The sequence below is a fragment of the Dipteris shenzhenensis genome, chromosome 13 (assembly GCF_047967505.1).
Source record: "Dipteris shenzhenensis isolate YYH24624 ecotype China chromosome 13, Dip_SZ_1.0, whole genome shotgun sequence".
Classification (NCBI taxonomy): domain Eukaryota; kingdom Viridiplantae; phylum Streptophyta; class Polypodiopsida; order Gleicheniales; family Dipteridaceae; genus Dipteris; species Dipteris shenzhenensis.
In genome coordinates, this window is record NC_141608.1 from 33,830,740 (window position 1) to 33,844,416 (window position 13,677).

The 13,677-nt window shown below is 40.6% G+C and overlaps 1 protein-coding gene across 2 annotated transcripts; it reads left to right on the forward strand.

Moving 5' to 3' along the window:
- The first annotated feature begins 656 nt into the window (after nucleotides 1–656).
- On the forward strand, nucleotides 657–8,470 carry LOC147895327 (binding protein). 2 transcript variants are annotated; one of them, XR_015542020.1, is made up of 18 exons: nucleotides 657–837; nucleotides 952–1,033; nucleotides 1,531–1,795; nucleotides 1,882–2,039; nucleotides 2,169–3,396; nucleotides 3,552–3,743; nucleotides 3,854–4,528; nucleotides 4,894–5,070; nucleotides 5,319–5,386; nucleotides 5,492–5,714; nucleotides 5,840–5,939; nucleotides 6,061–6,179; nucleotides 6,326–6,383; nucleotides 6,546–6,697; nucleotides 6,845–7,361; nucleotides 7,518–7,654; nucleotides 7,760–8,016; nucleotides 8,159–8,470. XR_015542020.1 is itself a non-coding variant. In XM_087384017.1 (17 exons), the coding sequence occupies exons 1-17, from the start codon at nucleotides 687–689 to the stop codon at nucleotides 7,805–7,807; spliced, it is 4,350 nt and encodes a 1,449-aa protein (XP_087240143.1). In that variant the 5' UTR covers nucleotides 657–686; the 3' UTR covers nucleotides 7,808–8,470. The 2 variants fall into 2 exon arrangements, 1 of the variants encoding a protein (XP_087240143.1); XM_087384017.1 differs by having other exon boundaries at nucleotides 7,760–8,470.
- Nucleotides 8,471–13,677: the final 5,207 nt, after the last annotated feature.

The following is a 13,677-nucleotide window of genomic DNA, read 5'->3' on the forward strand; positions in this document are numbered from 1 at the left end:
TGTGTGCACACACACACAAAGGACATGCAGACACATGCGTAAGGGCAACCCTTCCACTTAGGCACGATTCTTGTGTGCACATGCGTCTAGAGGGACAGAGATAGAGGCGCAAGCAAGCTTACACACACATACGCACGTACATACACACTCACAAGCATCGGTGTGCAGATAAAATCTTATGGGGATCTTTTTACATGCGCATGTGCATTTCACAAGCACAACGAACGTGTGCTCACAAGCAATATTCTTATGTACCAGTGCGCATGCAACACACACACAAACACACACACACACACACAAAGAGACACACAGACGCACATGCACATGCGCTAGGGGTGGGCCCCACCCCACACAGGCAATGCTCTTGCTGCACATGAGTTGCGGAGCTGGAGAGACGCAAGCCTAGACAAGGGAGGGCAATGTCATGTGCCAGGGCGGCCCTCGGCCCGCCCTCATCCCCTCCCCACACACACAGGCAATGTTATTGGGTGCGCTGCCGGGTGCACACGTGTGGGGAAATGGAGTGCGTGGTGCGACCAACGTTCACGCAAAGTTCCCTCCCTCTAGTTTTTCAAAAAAGGGGCTGAACTAAATTTGAGAAAAATTTGAAGTCCGATATCTTCACCATTCTTCTCACAGTTCCTGTGTTCAGGAGCTCGATCGATCGAAAGCTTCAAACAGAACAAATGGCCTTCTCTTCTGCCCCCCCCTTCGTCGTTCCTCTCTCCCTCCTTGATCTCGAGTCCCCTCCCGTCGATGGCGAGAATCGTCTCTGGTCCGTCAAAGTCACCGAACTCGATGCCTTGCAGCCCGATGAGGTCGAGGAGCTCGTCAAAGGTGCGAATTTCTACCATCCTTTTTCGTACCATGCTGCGGAGTAGGTTTTTTCTGTAGAATGGAATTTTTGGAATCGGTGGATCAACAAGCTCAAACGGGATGTTTCCCGCGCAGGTCTGGCCTTTGATCTGGCTGATAAAGAGGTCCTTTGCATTGAAGAGCAGGCCGTTTTCGATCAGGTCTATTCTCTAGTCAGGTAGGTCTATGACGCATGCTAACAGGTCTTTATTCTCCCGTTTTCGGGTCGTGCTTTCGTGCATTTGAGATATCGTTTCCGCACCCTTCCCCTTATAAGCTTACATTCTTATCGTCAACAAACAATTGAAACGAAATTCAAGAAACTGTATTGCCATATTACAGTTCCCGTAGGGGTCTATTTTCCCTTTCGGCCACGGGATTATGGGTGGAAATATCGCAATTCTGCGTACTTGTACTCGATCCACTTCTGGTCTGCTAATTCATTTTTTCTAAAAAAGCTAAAGCAAAAAACAACCTTCAGGACAATATACATTGCGCGTTTCTATATATGTGTGCGTATAGTTCCGTGTTGCTCATGAGATCATGATTTCACTCCCTCAGCCAGAATTGAAGTCCTTGGGCTGTCCCTAAGGAATCTGTAATAGGAGAGTCAAACAGAACTTTCTATCGTCCCAGCCTGAAAATGACTCTTTTCATTTGTCATATCATTTACAGGGGTTTCTCATCATTGGACCCTTCAGCAAAAGGAAGTCTCATCGAAAGCCTCTGTTCAAATTTCAGCGTGCTACTTCCTAACATCGCGTCTTTGTTAAAGTCCGCGCAAGATTCATCAGGGGACGCATCTTCATTGGGGAACCTCATTCACTCACACCGAAATGCTTTTAGAATTTACTCCTACTTTATTCAGTGCATAGCTGTCGCCGAAGAGGCAGGAGCTGACAATGACAAAGAGAAGTCCACCTCTCGTCCGAATGGAAAGGTATTGGCAAAATCTTGCAAATTTCAAAGCAGGAAGTTGAACAATGCTTCTGCTGCTGTTCTAATTCTCTGTGGTAATGGCTCCAGGCTAAACAATCACGTAAAAAGCACTTGCCCCGGGTTTGGGATTGGGAATTCCAGCGCTCAAGAATTGTTCGCTTACTTGCAGCAGCTTTGGAAGAAGATTTAAAACAGCTTTTTGGGGCAACACAACCAGAAGAGACACTTCTCGCCTTTCTTGCAAAGTGAGTGGTACATTTTACGAACGGCAGGTCATTTTTTTCGGATGTGAAGGGGAAGACAAAGGAATTTCTTTATGCATTGATTGCTAATATTTTCCTTTTGGCATTGATCGTTAATATGTTGAGTTTCAGGGGAGCTTTTGCAATGCTAGAGGATCCTGGAATCTTGAAAGACAAAGATGTGAAGGATGCTCTCTGCAATATAGTTGGAGCTTGTTCGACAAAATATCATTATGTAACTCAGTCGGCTGCATCTATCATTCATTTACTTCATAAGCATGAGCATCTGCCCATATATTTGGCAGAAGCTACAGCTTCTGCTGAACAGAAATATCATGATGGCAGTCTAGCAGTGGCTTTGATAAGAGAGATAGGGAGATTAAACCCCAAAGATTATGCTCGTGACGGTGTAGGGGCAGACAACATTGGAAAGTTCCTCGTGGAAATTGCTGATCGGTTGCCAAGACTTGTTGCAACGAATGTGGGAATCTTAATGCCTCACTTTGGTGGTGAATCCTATAAGATTAGAAGTGCATTGATTTCAGTGCTTGGTAAATTGATTTCTAAAGCATTTCGGGATGGAGAGGGAAACGCTGCCAGTGACACAAGCCGTCTCCGCAGCAAGCAAGCTATGATCGATGTTATGATGGAAAGAAGCAGAGATATGTCTGCGTATACAAGGAGTAGAGTATTACAAACATGGGCAGACCTTTGTGAGGAGCATGCTGTCTCCATTGGTCTTTGGAACCAAGTAGCAGACATGGCAGCTGGGCGTCTTGAAGACAAAGCTGCAATTGTACGGAAGAGTGCACTTCACCTGCTGGCTACTCTTTTGCAGTACAATCCATTTGGGCCTCAGCTCCGTACAGCTGCTTTTGAGGCTACCCTTGAGAAATACAAGGCGCAACTCGATACTATGAGTTTACAGTCTGAAACTTCTGGCACAGGAGAAATTGAAAATCTGGGAGGATTGCGTGCAGCTTCTGAAACCGAAGTTGAACGACTTGGAGAGAATGGGGAAGTTGAACTAGAGGCTGAAAAGCAAACAGCAGAGGTGGAAAAGGATGATGCTGAAAGGGTTGAGGAAGACACTGGTCCTTCGCAACAAGCAGAGAGTCAAATGCAGAATAATTCTTACACCTCTGATGTTGGAGGAGTGGAGCAAACACGGGCCCTCGTTGCATCACTTGAGGCAGGCTTATATTTTGCAAAATGTATTGCATCGACCATGCCTCTGCTTCTACAACTGCTTGCATCTTGCAATGCCAGTGATGTGGAGTACACAATTCAACTTCTGATGTGTGCACGGCAGTTCAATGTTGATGGAGCTGAGTCATGCCTGCAAAAAATGCTTCCTCTCGTAAGTCAAGGACTTGGGTTTCCGGCAGTAGGAGTTGGTTACACAATATTTGTATATTCATTACTCTATGCCTTTTTCCTCCCCCTGAGAAACTTAGTTTCTGTGGAGCAGCAATGGACATTGATGTGCATTTGCTGTTTGAAATTTTGTATCAGATCTTTTCTCAAGAGAAAGCAATCCATGATGCAGTTGAAGGTGCATTTCTTACCATCTATGTGAAAAAGAGCTCCTTTGATACTGCTTTAAACTTTATCAATCTCACAATGGAGGCCAGCATTGGAGATCTTGCATCCATGGAGAAGATTATTGGTACTTTATTCAAGAAAGGCGATATATCTCTAAACACGGTACTATTTCTTAAGGTTTCCTTATTATTTTTACGTGTCATTCTTTGCATGCTTGTTTAAAACCATTGGATACTGTGGAAGGCTTTTCATGTGTAATGAATATAATGTAGGTATCTGCTCTATGGGACTTCTTCACCTTCAATGCTCCTGGTATTACTTTAGAGCAAAGTCGGGGAGCTTTGGTTGTGCTGTCAATGATAGCTAAATCTTCTCCAAAAATTCTTAATTCACATGTGCAAAGTGTGGTTGATATCGGCTTTGGTCGTTGGGCAAAGGAGGATATGCTACTTGCTAGGACTGCTTGTAACATACTTCAACAACTTTCAGAGGAAGATCGCCCGGCTCTACTATCCAGTCATAAGATATTCAATAGTCTGGCAAATTTGATCCTCACATCAGGGCTTCCTGAAAAGAGTTGGTATGGAACAGCAGAGCAGGCTATTAATGCTATTTACACTCTCCATCCTATGCCAGAGATGTTCACAACCACTCTTCTTCGAAAATTCCACACATCCATCATTGCACAAAATGAATCCAGCTCAAAACCTACAAGCAACCCAGGCTCCCCAGGGACTGAAGCAGAGAAGATGCATGCCGAATATCCAGTCTCCATCAGTTCGCTTAGCAGATTTCTATTTTTGGTGGGGCATATTGCCTTGAAGCACTTTGTTTATATTGAATCTTGTGTACGTAAGATTCGGAAACAACGAAATATTAAGGAGAAAACAGCTGCTCAAAATCAGGATAGTCTCTCTGCAGTTGACTCGAACAGAAATGATCTGAAGGTAAAACCAACATGCAAGGTTTAAAAGTTTCTAGCATTGAGTTTTGTTAATGCAGTCATCATTTCTATCAATGACAATACAAAGGAGGATAAACACATTAATACAAAGTTAACATTAGGGTGCATGGTGTGAAAGTATGTGAGCGGATTTTTTGCTATTCAGTCAGCAGCTCTTTGAACTCTCTGCCTGTGTGTGTGGTCAATACGCTGGATTAAAATGGAAACACACGTCCTTGTACATATGTTTTTGTGCTGCTAGTTGATCATGCTATGGATTTCCTTGTAAATAGTTATTTGTTTACATTCAGGAATTTCCTTGTAAATAGCTATGAATTTCCTTGTAAATAGTTATTTGTTTACTTTCAGGAAGAGGATATCAGTGCGGAACTTGGGGTGTCTGCATCAGAAGACGTTAGGATTGATGCTCTCCAAGAGCAAGCTGAGAAAGAGATTGTGTCAGGAGGGAAAAGTAGGAAATTTTTAGTCGGATCATGTGCTCCACTTGTTGCAAGAATTTGCAACAAATTCAGTCTGTTGCAAGAGGTACGATATTGTTCTCGAATGCTTAATCCATTGCTTTTCCTTTTGGATGAAATAGTTCATTTTCTTAGGACATCACAAAAGGCATTGAAAGGTCATGCAAAATTCGTAAAATCATCTACTGCTGTGAATACTTATTAATTTTTTTTTCACACTACTTCACAAAGTCCACGTTTGTGGATTTGGTCAGGAGCTCTTAGGACGTTTGCACTAGTTTTGTCTTGCTAACAAAAGAAATACCTAATATGCAGTTTCCAATGCTCCAATCGGCGGCTATGCTTGCCCTTTGCAAGTTGATGGTACTTGATGCAGACTTCTGGTAACATTTGTATGCTTCAGGCTCTATTGCTCTACATACTTTTTGTACTTTCACTGCTGCTAGAAAGACATTGTATCATAACCACAAGTAAATCTTTATCTGCAGTGAAGAAAATCTGCAGCTACTCTTTACTGTAGCGCAAAATGCAGCTGAAGACGATGTGCGTTCTAATTGTATCATAGCTCTTGGAGACCTTGCTGTACGGTTCCCAAATCTCTTGGAACCATGGACAGAACATGTATATGCTTGCCTTCATGATAGATCTCCATCAGTTCGGAAAAATGCAGTGCTGGTTTTATCGCACCTTATCTTGAATGATATGATGAAGGTTTGCTCTCATTACTTAGCATATTACTTAAAATGTTTGACAGACCCAATTGCTGTCTCTCCACTTATGCCTCATTAAAGCTATCTCAGAGTTCAGCTCTTAATACACGCTTTGTTCATAAACAGGTCAAGGGTCACATAAGTGAAATGACTCTGCGACTTGAAGATGAGGACTTGAGCATCTCTAACTCAGCAAAGCTCTTTTTCCATGAACTTTCCAAGAAAGGTGCTGTTTTAAATAAACAAAAATTGTTTCAAAATTTGAGTCTTCATCTTGCAGGTTTATTAGTAGAAATCAGAAAGCTTATGGCCAAGTAGGAGGGACAGCTGATGTTGCCACTTTGCAGGGAACAATCCAATCTACAATCTCCTGCCAGATGTGCTCAGTCGTCTTTCCAGCATGAAAAATCTTCAACAAGAGAGGTTCAATAATATCATGCAATTTCTCATCAGCTCCATAAAGAAGGTGTGGAGTCAGCTGCCACCCTCATTTTTTCATTCCTGCAAATGCTCCATTTTGGATACAGGGGACAAAAAAGTTGCAACGCTGATTAAGGAAAATGCTTGTATGTGATCTGGTGCATTCTGTTCATTGTATTTGCTATTAAACAGGAGAAGCAGATGGAAGGCCTCATTGAGAAGCTTTGCCATAGATTTCTTGGAACAACAGGTTTGCCACATCGTGTTCTTGTGGCTAACACATTTCTTGAGTCCTTGATTTTTTGCATCATAGATTTAGAGAAGTGGCAGATTAAAACTTAACTTATGAGGGTTGTTGCCCTTGCGCTCCCCTCCTCCCTCCCGTCCTTTCCTTCTCTCTTTTATTTGACAGATCTAGAGCAGTGGCGAAATATAGCTTACTGCCTTTCACAACTGACGTACTCTGAGAAAGGCATAAGAAAACTGGCAGATCTGTTTAAAAGCTATCAACATACCCTAGCAGTGGAGGCAGTGGTCAATTATTTCAAGGCCATAGTCTCAAAGGTATGCTTACAGATTAATGCCATTAGAAATAACATTTGAAGACTTTGGATTGAACTCAGAGGCGGACTTTCTAGAAAAGTGCTTCTTCACAATCACGATTCATAAAACTGATCAGCTGAGAATTTGACTGTAATTGCACTTGAACAGGCCAAGAAATTTGCCAAAGCAGAAGTGAAAGCCGTAATTGATGAATTTGAAGAGAAAATTGTTCAATATCATGAGGAGAAAAGGGAGCAAGAGGTGACAATGCAAAATGCCCAAGCTCATCTTGCAGCACAAATCCAGTCTGAAGAGCTCCTGTCAACTGAGAGTACCACTGTAGATACAGGCAGGAAATTTGACCCTGGTGATGGAGCTGAGTGTGCCACAGTAGATGCACCAAAGGAAGTAAAACCTGCTGATGGAAGGGCTGTAACAGACAAGCCAGAACAAGTATTCGAAGGGGATGAAGAAATCATGCTACCAGCAGGGAACTCAGATATTCATGTGAAAACAGGTGTTGAGTTTTGTCAGTGTAAGACAGAAGAGGACGAGAGTAAAAATTATGAAAATAAAGACGATTGCCCTGAATTCGAGACAGAAAGCAGGCTGAAAAGAAATGATGAAAACAAAATTGAAGAGTCACTCAACCAATTTGAAGGACAAACAGATAGGAAGGGCAAGGGTAAGCCTTTAAAGAATGCCTCTTTCAAATGCATCTGTTTACAACCTTGAAATCCATTTTTTCTGCTTCTTGACCTAGAAGGACTCTGAGATTGTTTTTTTTTTTTTGGGGGGGGGGGGGGTTGTTTTTGTTTTGTTTGTGTGTGTTTCTAAGCAGAATCAAGGGCAGCATTGGAGTCATGGAATGCAGACCTAGCTTATGATGAGAAAGAAAACATAAATGACAGTCAGATACCCTCAACACCCTTAACAAGGAATTCTTGCAAACCTAAAGCTGCAAATAAAGAAGCCAAGGTAAAATCATGTAATCTTAGTAAAGCTGACTTGCTACAACATCCCTTTTTGCCCATGAATTTATTCCTTGGTTGATAACACCAGAGTTTTTGTGATTGCACCCAGGTTTCAAAATCTGTTGCAAGGCCACGGAGACGGTGTGCTGAATATTAAGAAAGCTCTGGAATTGGCATCTTTGTACCATAGGCAAAATGATTCATTGACCTAGTACTGCACGAGAGTGAAGGTAGTGCCCTGTACAGCCAAGGTAGTGGAAAACCTGATATGGCTTTGCTTCAGGCAAGTCCTGCAGCTATATTTGTGAGATGTGGGAAGAACCCACTTGATTTGCAGGTCATGGCATGGTGACAATTATAACAAAGGTATATTCAGGTCCCTTCCACACTGTCGCACAATTACATGTTAGCTTTGTTTGTACTATTAAAGTTACGATCATGATCAGTACACGAACAGTGAAATTTAGAGGCCTTTTTCGTGCGGTGATGATTAACATTGTTTTTGAAGGTTGAAATATTGTACAAGGATACCTGGAGGACGAATGGACCATGTTTGTTGCCTTGTGAGCCATGTAATATTCAAATTTGGTGTTCGCCTGATACACATAGACACATACACCTTGGCAATTGCGCACTACTGTTTGGCACATTCTTGCACAAACACCTGTATGGTGTATTCAGAAAATGTTACAATTTAAATTTGTATAATTTTGTGCTGACAGAGGTCCTACAGAGCTTGATGACTTGAATTATCGTTTTACTCCTCCTTAGTGGGTATGTGAATTTATTGTTTGGATACTAGGCCCAAGGTGTTCGACAGAGCGCTCAGGTTCGATTTGTGTTTGGGTTCTGCACGTTTAACCCTGTTGAATGAGAAGAGAAAAGATCTGAATGCTGGACTCCAAAAGAGTTCAGGCTTGTAGCATTTATGATTATTTTAACTCGTTCACGTAGGCAGAAGGATTGCTCAAGGACAACCCTTCATCGAGATGACAGTCTAGGGAAACTTTTTTTTTTTTCAGGGACCTTACAGCCTATTTTGAGAGGGAGTTCCTTGCTTTTGCATATACGGAAAGCATCAACACACTTCTCCCAAGAATGAGAAGCAGTAATCTGCCTTTTGAAACTTTAAAATGGGCTAATTGTTGTTTGATACAACCACTGGTCATTTTGATGTGAAGTTCTTAAAGTGCATAGGATACCATGCGTTGATTGTTCTGCATACCAGCGTCCCCAAATAAATTTATTTAGCCGTATTCCCAATTCCTGCATTGAAAACATGCTGTCTTTGTTCCAAGTCGCATGGCAGCCAGACAATCGATTGTTCATTACATGAACTTGCAAAGTTTCCCCAAAATGTGGAGAGACGATATTGGATTTGAGTAAAGCCAGTTCCAATTCAAGTAGTCTATCCGAGAAGCCCATCGTATGTCCTCCCTAAATATATATATATAATAAACAGACGGCAATTCCAAGACTTTGGGTGAGGTCCAAGGACACCGATTCCGCATGGCAATTACAAGTTTCACTCATTGGAATGATTACCCATGGGCATGGATAAGGTTCTTCACCCTCAATGGTTTGTGGCCATCTGATCCCAACCTGACAATTGGATCGCTCTCAATTTGTTTGTGCAACCTAGAGAGAACGTAAAGAGGACGGATAAGCATGACCTCGGAGACCTTGCTACAGATGGGATTCCAAGAAGCCGTGCTCGCCTTTTGAATGCTCTTTGCTCAAGAAATGCTTTGGACTCCCAACACAATTTTGAAGTTGTACATATTGCCACAAGGGGATCTGGCTTCTCTGAAATTGTAGATGCCATGATCACAAATGCAAATCTAGAGACTACCAGAGAGTAACTCGAACTGGCTGTCACCAAGCTTTGGTGCTCTATTGTTGCATAAATTTTTCTTGGCATGATCAGTCCTTCAAGTTTTGTTGCAAGGTAGTCGCTCTACTATTAACACATCATAAGAAGTGTTCTCCCAATCAATTTTGGACAATTCATTAAAAACAGGGCTTGCTAGAGATGGTGCGCACGAATTGGAAGTTAGGTGAGAGAAGAAGAGGAGAGAAAGGGGAAGAAAAAGAAGGGGTGCAAATAGCAAGAAACAGAGAAGAGAACGCATGGAATATGGAATTTCTAAAAAAGCCTACAAATTAATTTCTCTTCTTCGAGCAAGGCCATCATTATGTAGGCTTCCACTTGTTAAGTGGCAGGCCAAAAACTCTCTCTCTCTCTCTCTCTCTCTCTCTCTCTCTCTGTGTCTCTCTCTCTCTCTCTCTCAGGGCCATCATTACTTACGCTTCCACTTGTAAAGTGGCAGGCCAAAAACTCTCTCTCTTTCTCTCTCTTGTGCACTTGTTCCCCCCCACATCAATTATTGATCTACTCCATAAAAGCTAAACAAGTAAGGTTGTCGAGCACATGATGTGCTTATGTGTTTTTATAACAAGCAAAGTGTCTCAATAGATGCCTTTATTATGTAGACTATTAAAGGTGATAAATGAGACATATACTTTGTTGGGCAAGTGAGGGTTATGCCACAAGGATGTCACAACCCCGCGTCTTCAAGGTTGTGCTTATGCATGACACTTCAATAAATAGCCACCCTAGAGGGATGTAGTTTGAAGTTTTATTTTATTTTTCTTGTTTGACATGGAAGAAGATTGTTGTTTGCAATAGCCATCATTATCGCATAATGTTATAGCAATGACATTGTTACATCATTACTACTAAGTTAAGCAAACACGTTACATGCCAAGTTTGCACTTTCGTCTTCATAAAAAATGCTACCTTTTGTGTCTACAAAGCTTTATGGCAACTAGAAGTTATTCCTTGTAGTTTACTTCTTTGGGAAGAAAGTGTACAAGTTGGGCATCATCCCCCTTGTCTCAAGAAGGTTGTGAGGTAGTATTGACTAGAAGCATATTATGTACCAAGGGTATCGATCTTAGATATTACACCCTTCTTTTAAGTATGCAATACTTTCCATGAATTCCCATGGTCTTTTCACACCAATTTTTTGGAGAGAGATCATTTAATATCTATTACAAGCTCTTTTAATAAATGGAAGTTTCTATTTTCAATTAAAGTTGTTAGAAATGTATTCCTTAATTGAAATCACAAAGTCATTTATAACTCCAAAAACTCATGAAGAAAGAGTTTTGACCACTTGCTTCTTGATTCCATTTGTGTGCCACCCTCATTTTCCTCAAAAAAGCATTTCCACACCTTCAAAAAAAATGTATGATTTGTTTAGGTAAATGTTGCAAATTATATCTTTTCATAAATTGTATAAAGCCAAAAATCTTCATTTTCAATTGAAGTTTGTGGAGATGTATTCATGTAAAACTCCAAATGCTCATGAATAGTTGTTTTTGGGACTTGAAGAAATAGTTTTGACTACTTTGTTCTTGATTCCATTTGTGCACTACCCTCATTTCTCTTAGAAAATGCATTTTAAAAAAAGGTATGCTTTGATTAGGTAATGTTACAAATTATAACTTCTCATAAATTGTCTAGAGCAAAAATCTTGTTTGAAATAAATTTGAGATCTAAATTTATATATAATGCCCCAACTACATTCATTATGCTTAATGAATAATATCTTTTTGGAATATCTAGTTCTATTTGTTCTTTATTTTTGGATGATATCTTTATTTAAAATTTCCATTGTTTTGTAAATCTTAATTTTTCTTTGCTTTTGAAGATTTGGTTGACACATGACTTTCTTGAGAGTGGTGTGTTGCATTTTGAGTTACTCATCAAAATGTAAATGCCTTGAATCAATATAGAGTCAAATGTAAATCAATTTTATCTTTCCCTTGGCCATATAGATTGCGTTCTTTAAGATAAAACTAGGTTATTACTTTAGAGCTTTTATTGATAACATATAAGCCCATGTATAATCTACTTTTCAATTGTTGGTCACAACCTAATAAAGTGCAACATAACTTGATAAGGATAGTGATATGGCTCTTGATAGGCATAGCTTTTGTTAATTTTATGCTATTTTTATTGCACAAAAATATAGGTGCTAAACATATAGCGATGCATTACATTATAAAATGTCTAGACAAGTTTTGCTTATGCAAACAGAGACCTACAAGATTTTTGCCAAGGCGTTGACCCTTCCCCTAAAAATTTGAAAGAAAATTAGTTGGGTCTTGCTAGAAAAAAAAGGCTTATCAAATGTCTTTTAAGGCCCTTCTTATTCTATGAGAAGGATGTGAATACATGAGGACACTGAGGAAGACATTTGTTTTTTCTAGATGGACTTTAACAAGGCCTAGATAGGAATGGGGCTTTGATTCTATCTTTGTAGGACATGGGGCTAAAGGTTTTTGCTAGCTTCATTAAGATGCTACCTACAAATGGAAATGCAAAAGTATTGTGTTAATATGGTGATGTCTTCCTCCTTTCCCATCAAAAGATCGATTAGATAAATATGCTCCATTGCTCCTCATGTTTTTGCAATCATTCTAGATTCCCTTGGTTGGCTAAGGATTTGTTAAAAGCATTGACTTTCCTTTTGGCAAGTTTTTGGTGAATTAACAATTTGTAGATGACACTAACTTACTCCTAGAGATTTCTTGCCAAGATTTTGCTACCATATTGGAATGCCTTGATGTCTTTTATCTTGCCTTGGTGTTAGTAATAACCACTTCAAAATAGGGTACTGTGCATTATTAGTAGAGACAAATGGGAGTGGTTTCTTGATAGGTTCAAAGGAAAGCTTAATGAAAGGAGATGCTTTCAAGCTAATTTAGTAGGAAGATGGTCTTGTACCATTGCATTTATGTATGGAAGCCTTTTACATAATTTGTTTGTGCCCTTCTGCTTCCGATCTAAATCAGATCATCAAACTATGTAGGTCCTTTGTGTGGGGATGACGTCTTGATAGGATGAAGCTCTCTTTGGTTAAATCATCTTTATGTACTAAACCAATTTGGGGTAGTTGACATACAATAAGCACCCTTCAGGCTCTTTAATGAATTTTCAAGGCAGTGCTAAATCAAGATGAATCATGGGCACAACTCTTATTAAGAAAATTTACATCAGTTAGACGAGTTAGAGTTCATAGATGGAAGAAACACCCAATACTATCACTCTTTGCAAACTAAGCCTTGCCCTACTAAAGGTAGCCCTCTTTAGAGAGCCCCATGGTCCTTTGAAGCTAATTGTTTCTTTTGGTTAGAGTGTATTCATGAATAGGCAACATCCTTGTTGGTCCATAGGATTCTATCAAAGGATGAAAAGGTGGGCACCGAGTGTGCAATGAGTTTGGGACTTAACAACTTTTTGAAACTGAGGGTTAAGTTGATGAAGATGGAATGGGGGCGACATCCTTCTTGGTCGACAAGATTCTATTAGAGGATGAAAAGGTGGGCACCAAGCTTGTAGTGAGTTTCAAAGTTTGAACACCCTTAGAACTACATCAAAAACACACCCAATCGAGTAACCTGTAGCATGTTTGTTCAATGTGATGATTTTGAACTTGAACCTTCACTCATGTGAAGTCAGTGTGCCATTGCGACATGGAAGGTTGTTGCATGGTATAAATTCACCTTGCTACCATTGAAGAGCTTGGGGATCAACTTGCCCTATAAGTAGACTAGTTGCACTATGCTATGTGCAAACACTTCAGTCAGCGTGAAGGGCAAATTCCAGGTCCTCCTGATAGGGACTTTTGATGTCCCAGAATCGCAAGGGCTTAAGAACTTTATACCAAGTGGTGGTACCCATGTCCTCTGGAGCCTCCAGCCCAAGCACTGATGCTTCGTGTTGTTGGTGGGTGGTGCCATGAGGTGGATGGTTGTGAGGGGTCAATGGGGACGGTGATAGTAGAGGTGGGGTATGGGTTAGGTGATGTGTTGGGATTAGATAGTGGGGGAAGTGGGCAACCTAAATTAAATAAGGCCCATGTTGTATTTGTATCTAATTCACGTATAGCCATAGGGTATGGTACATCATACATGCGAATCATCAAACCAGCAAATGGTAGTTTGAATCATGTCCTG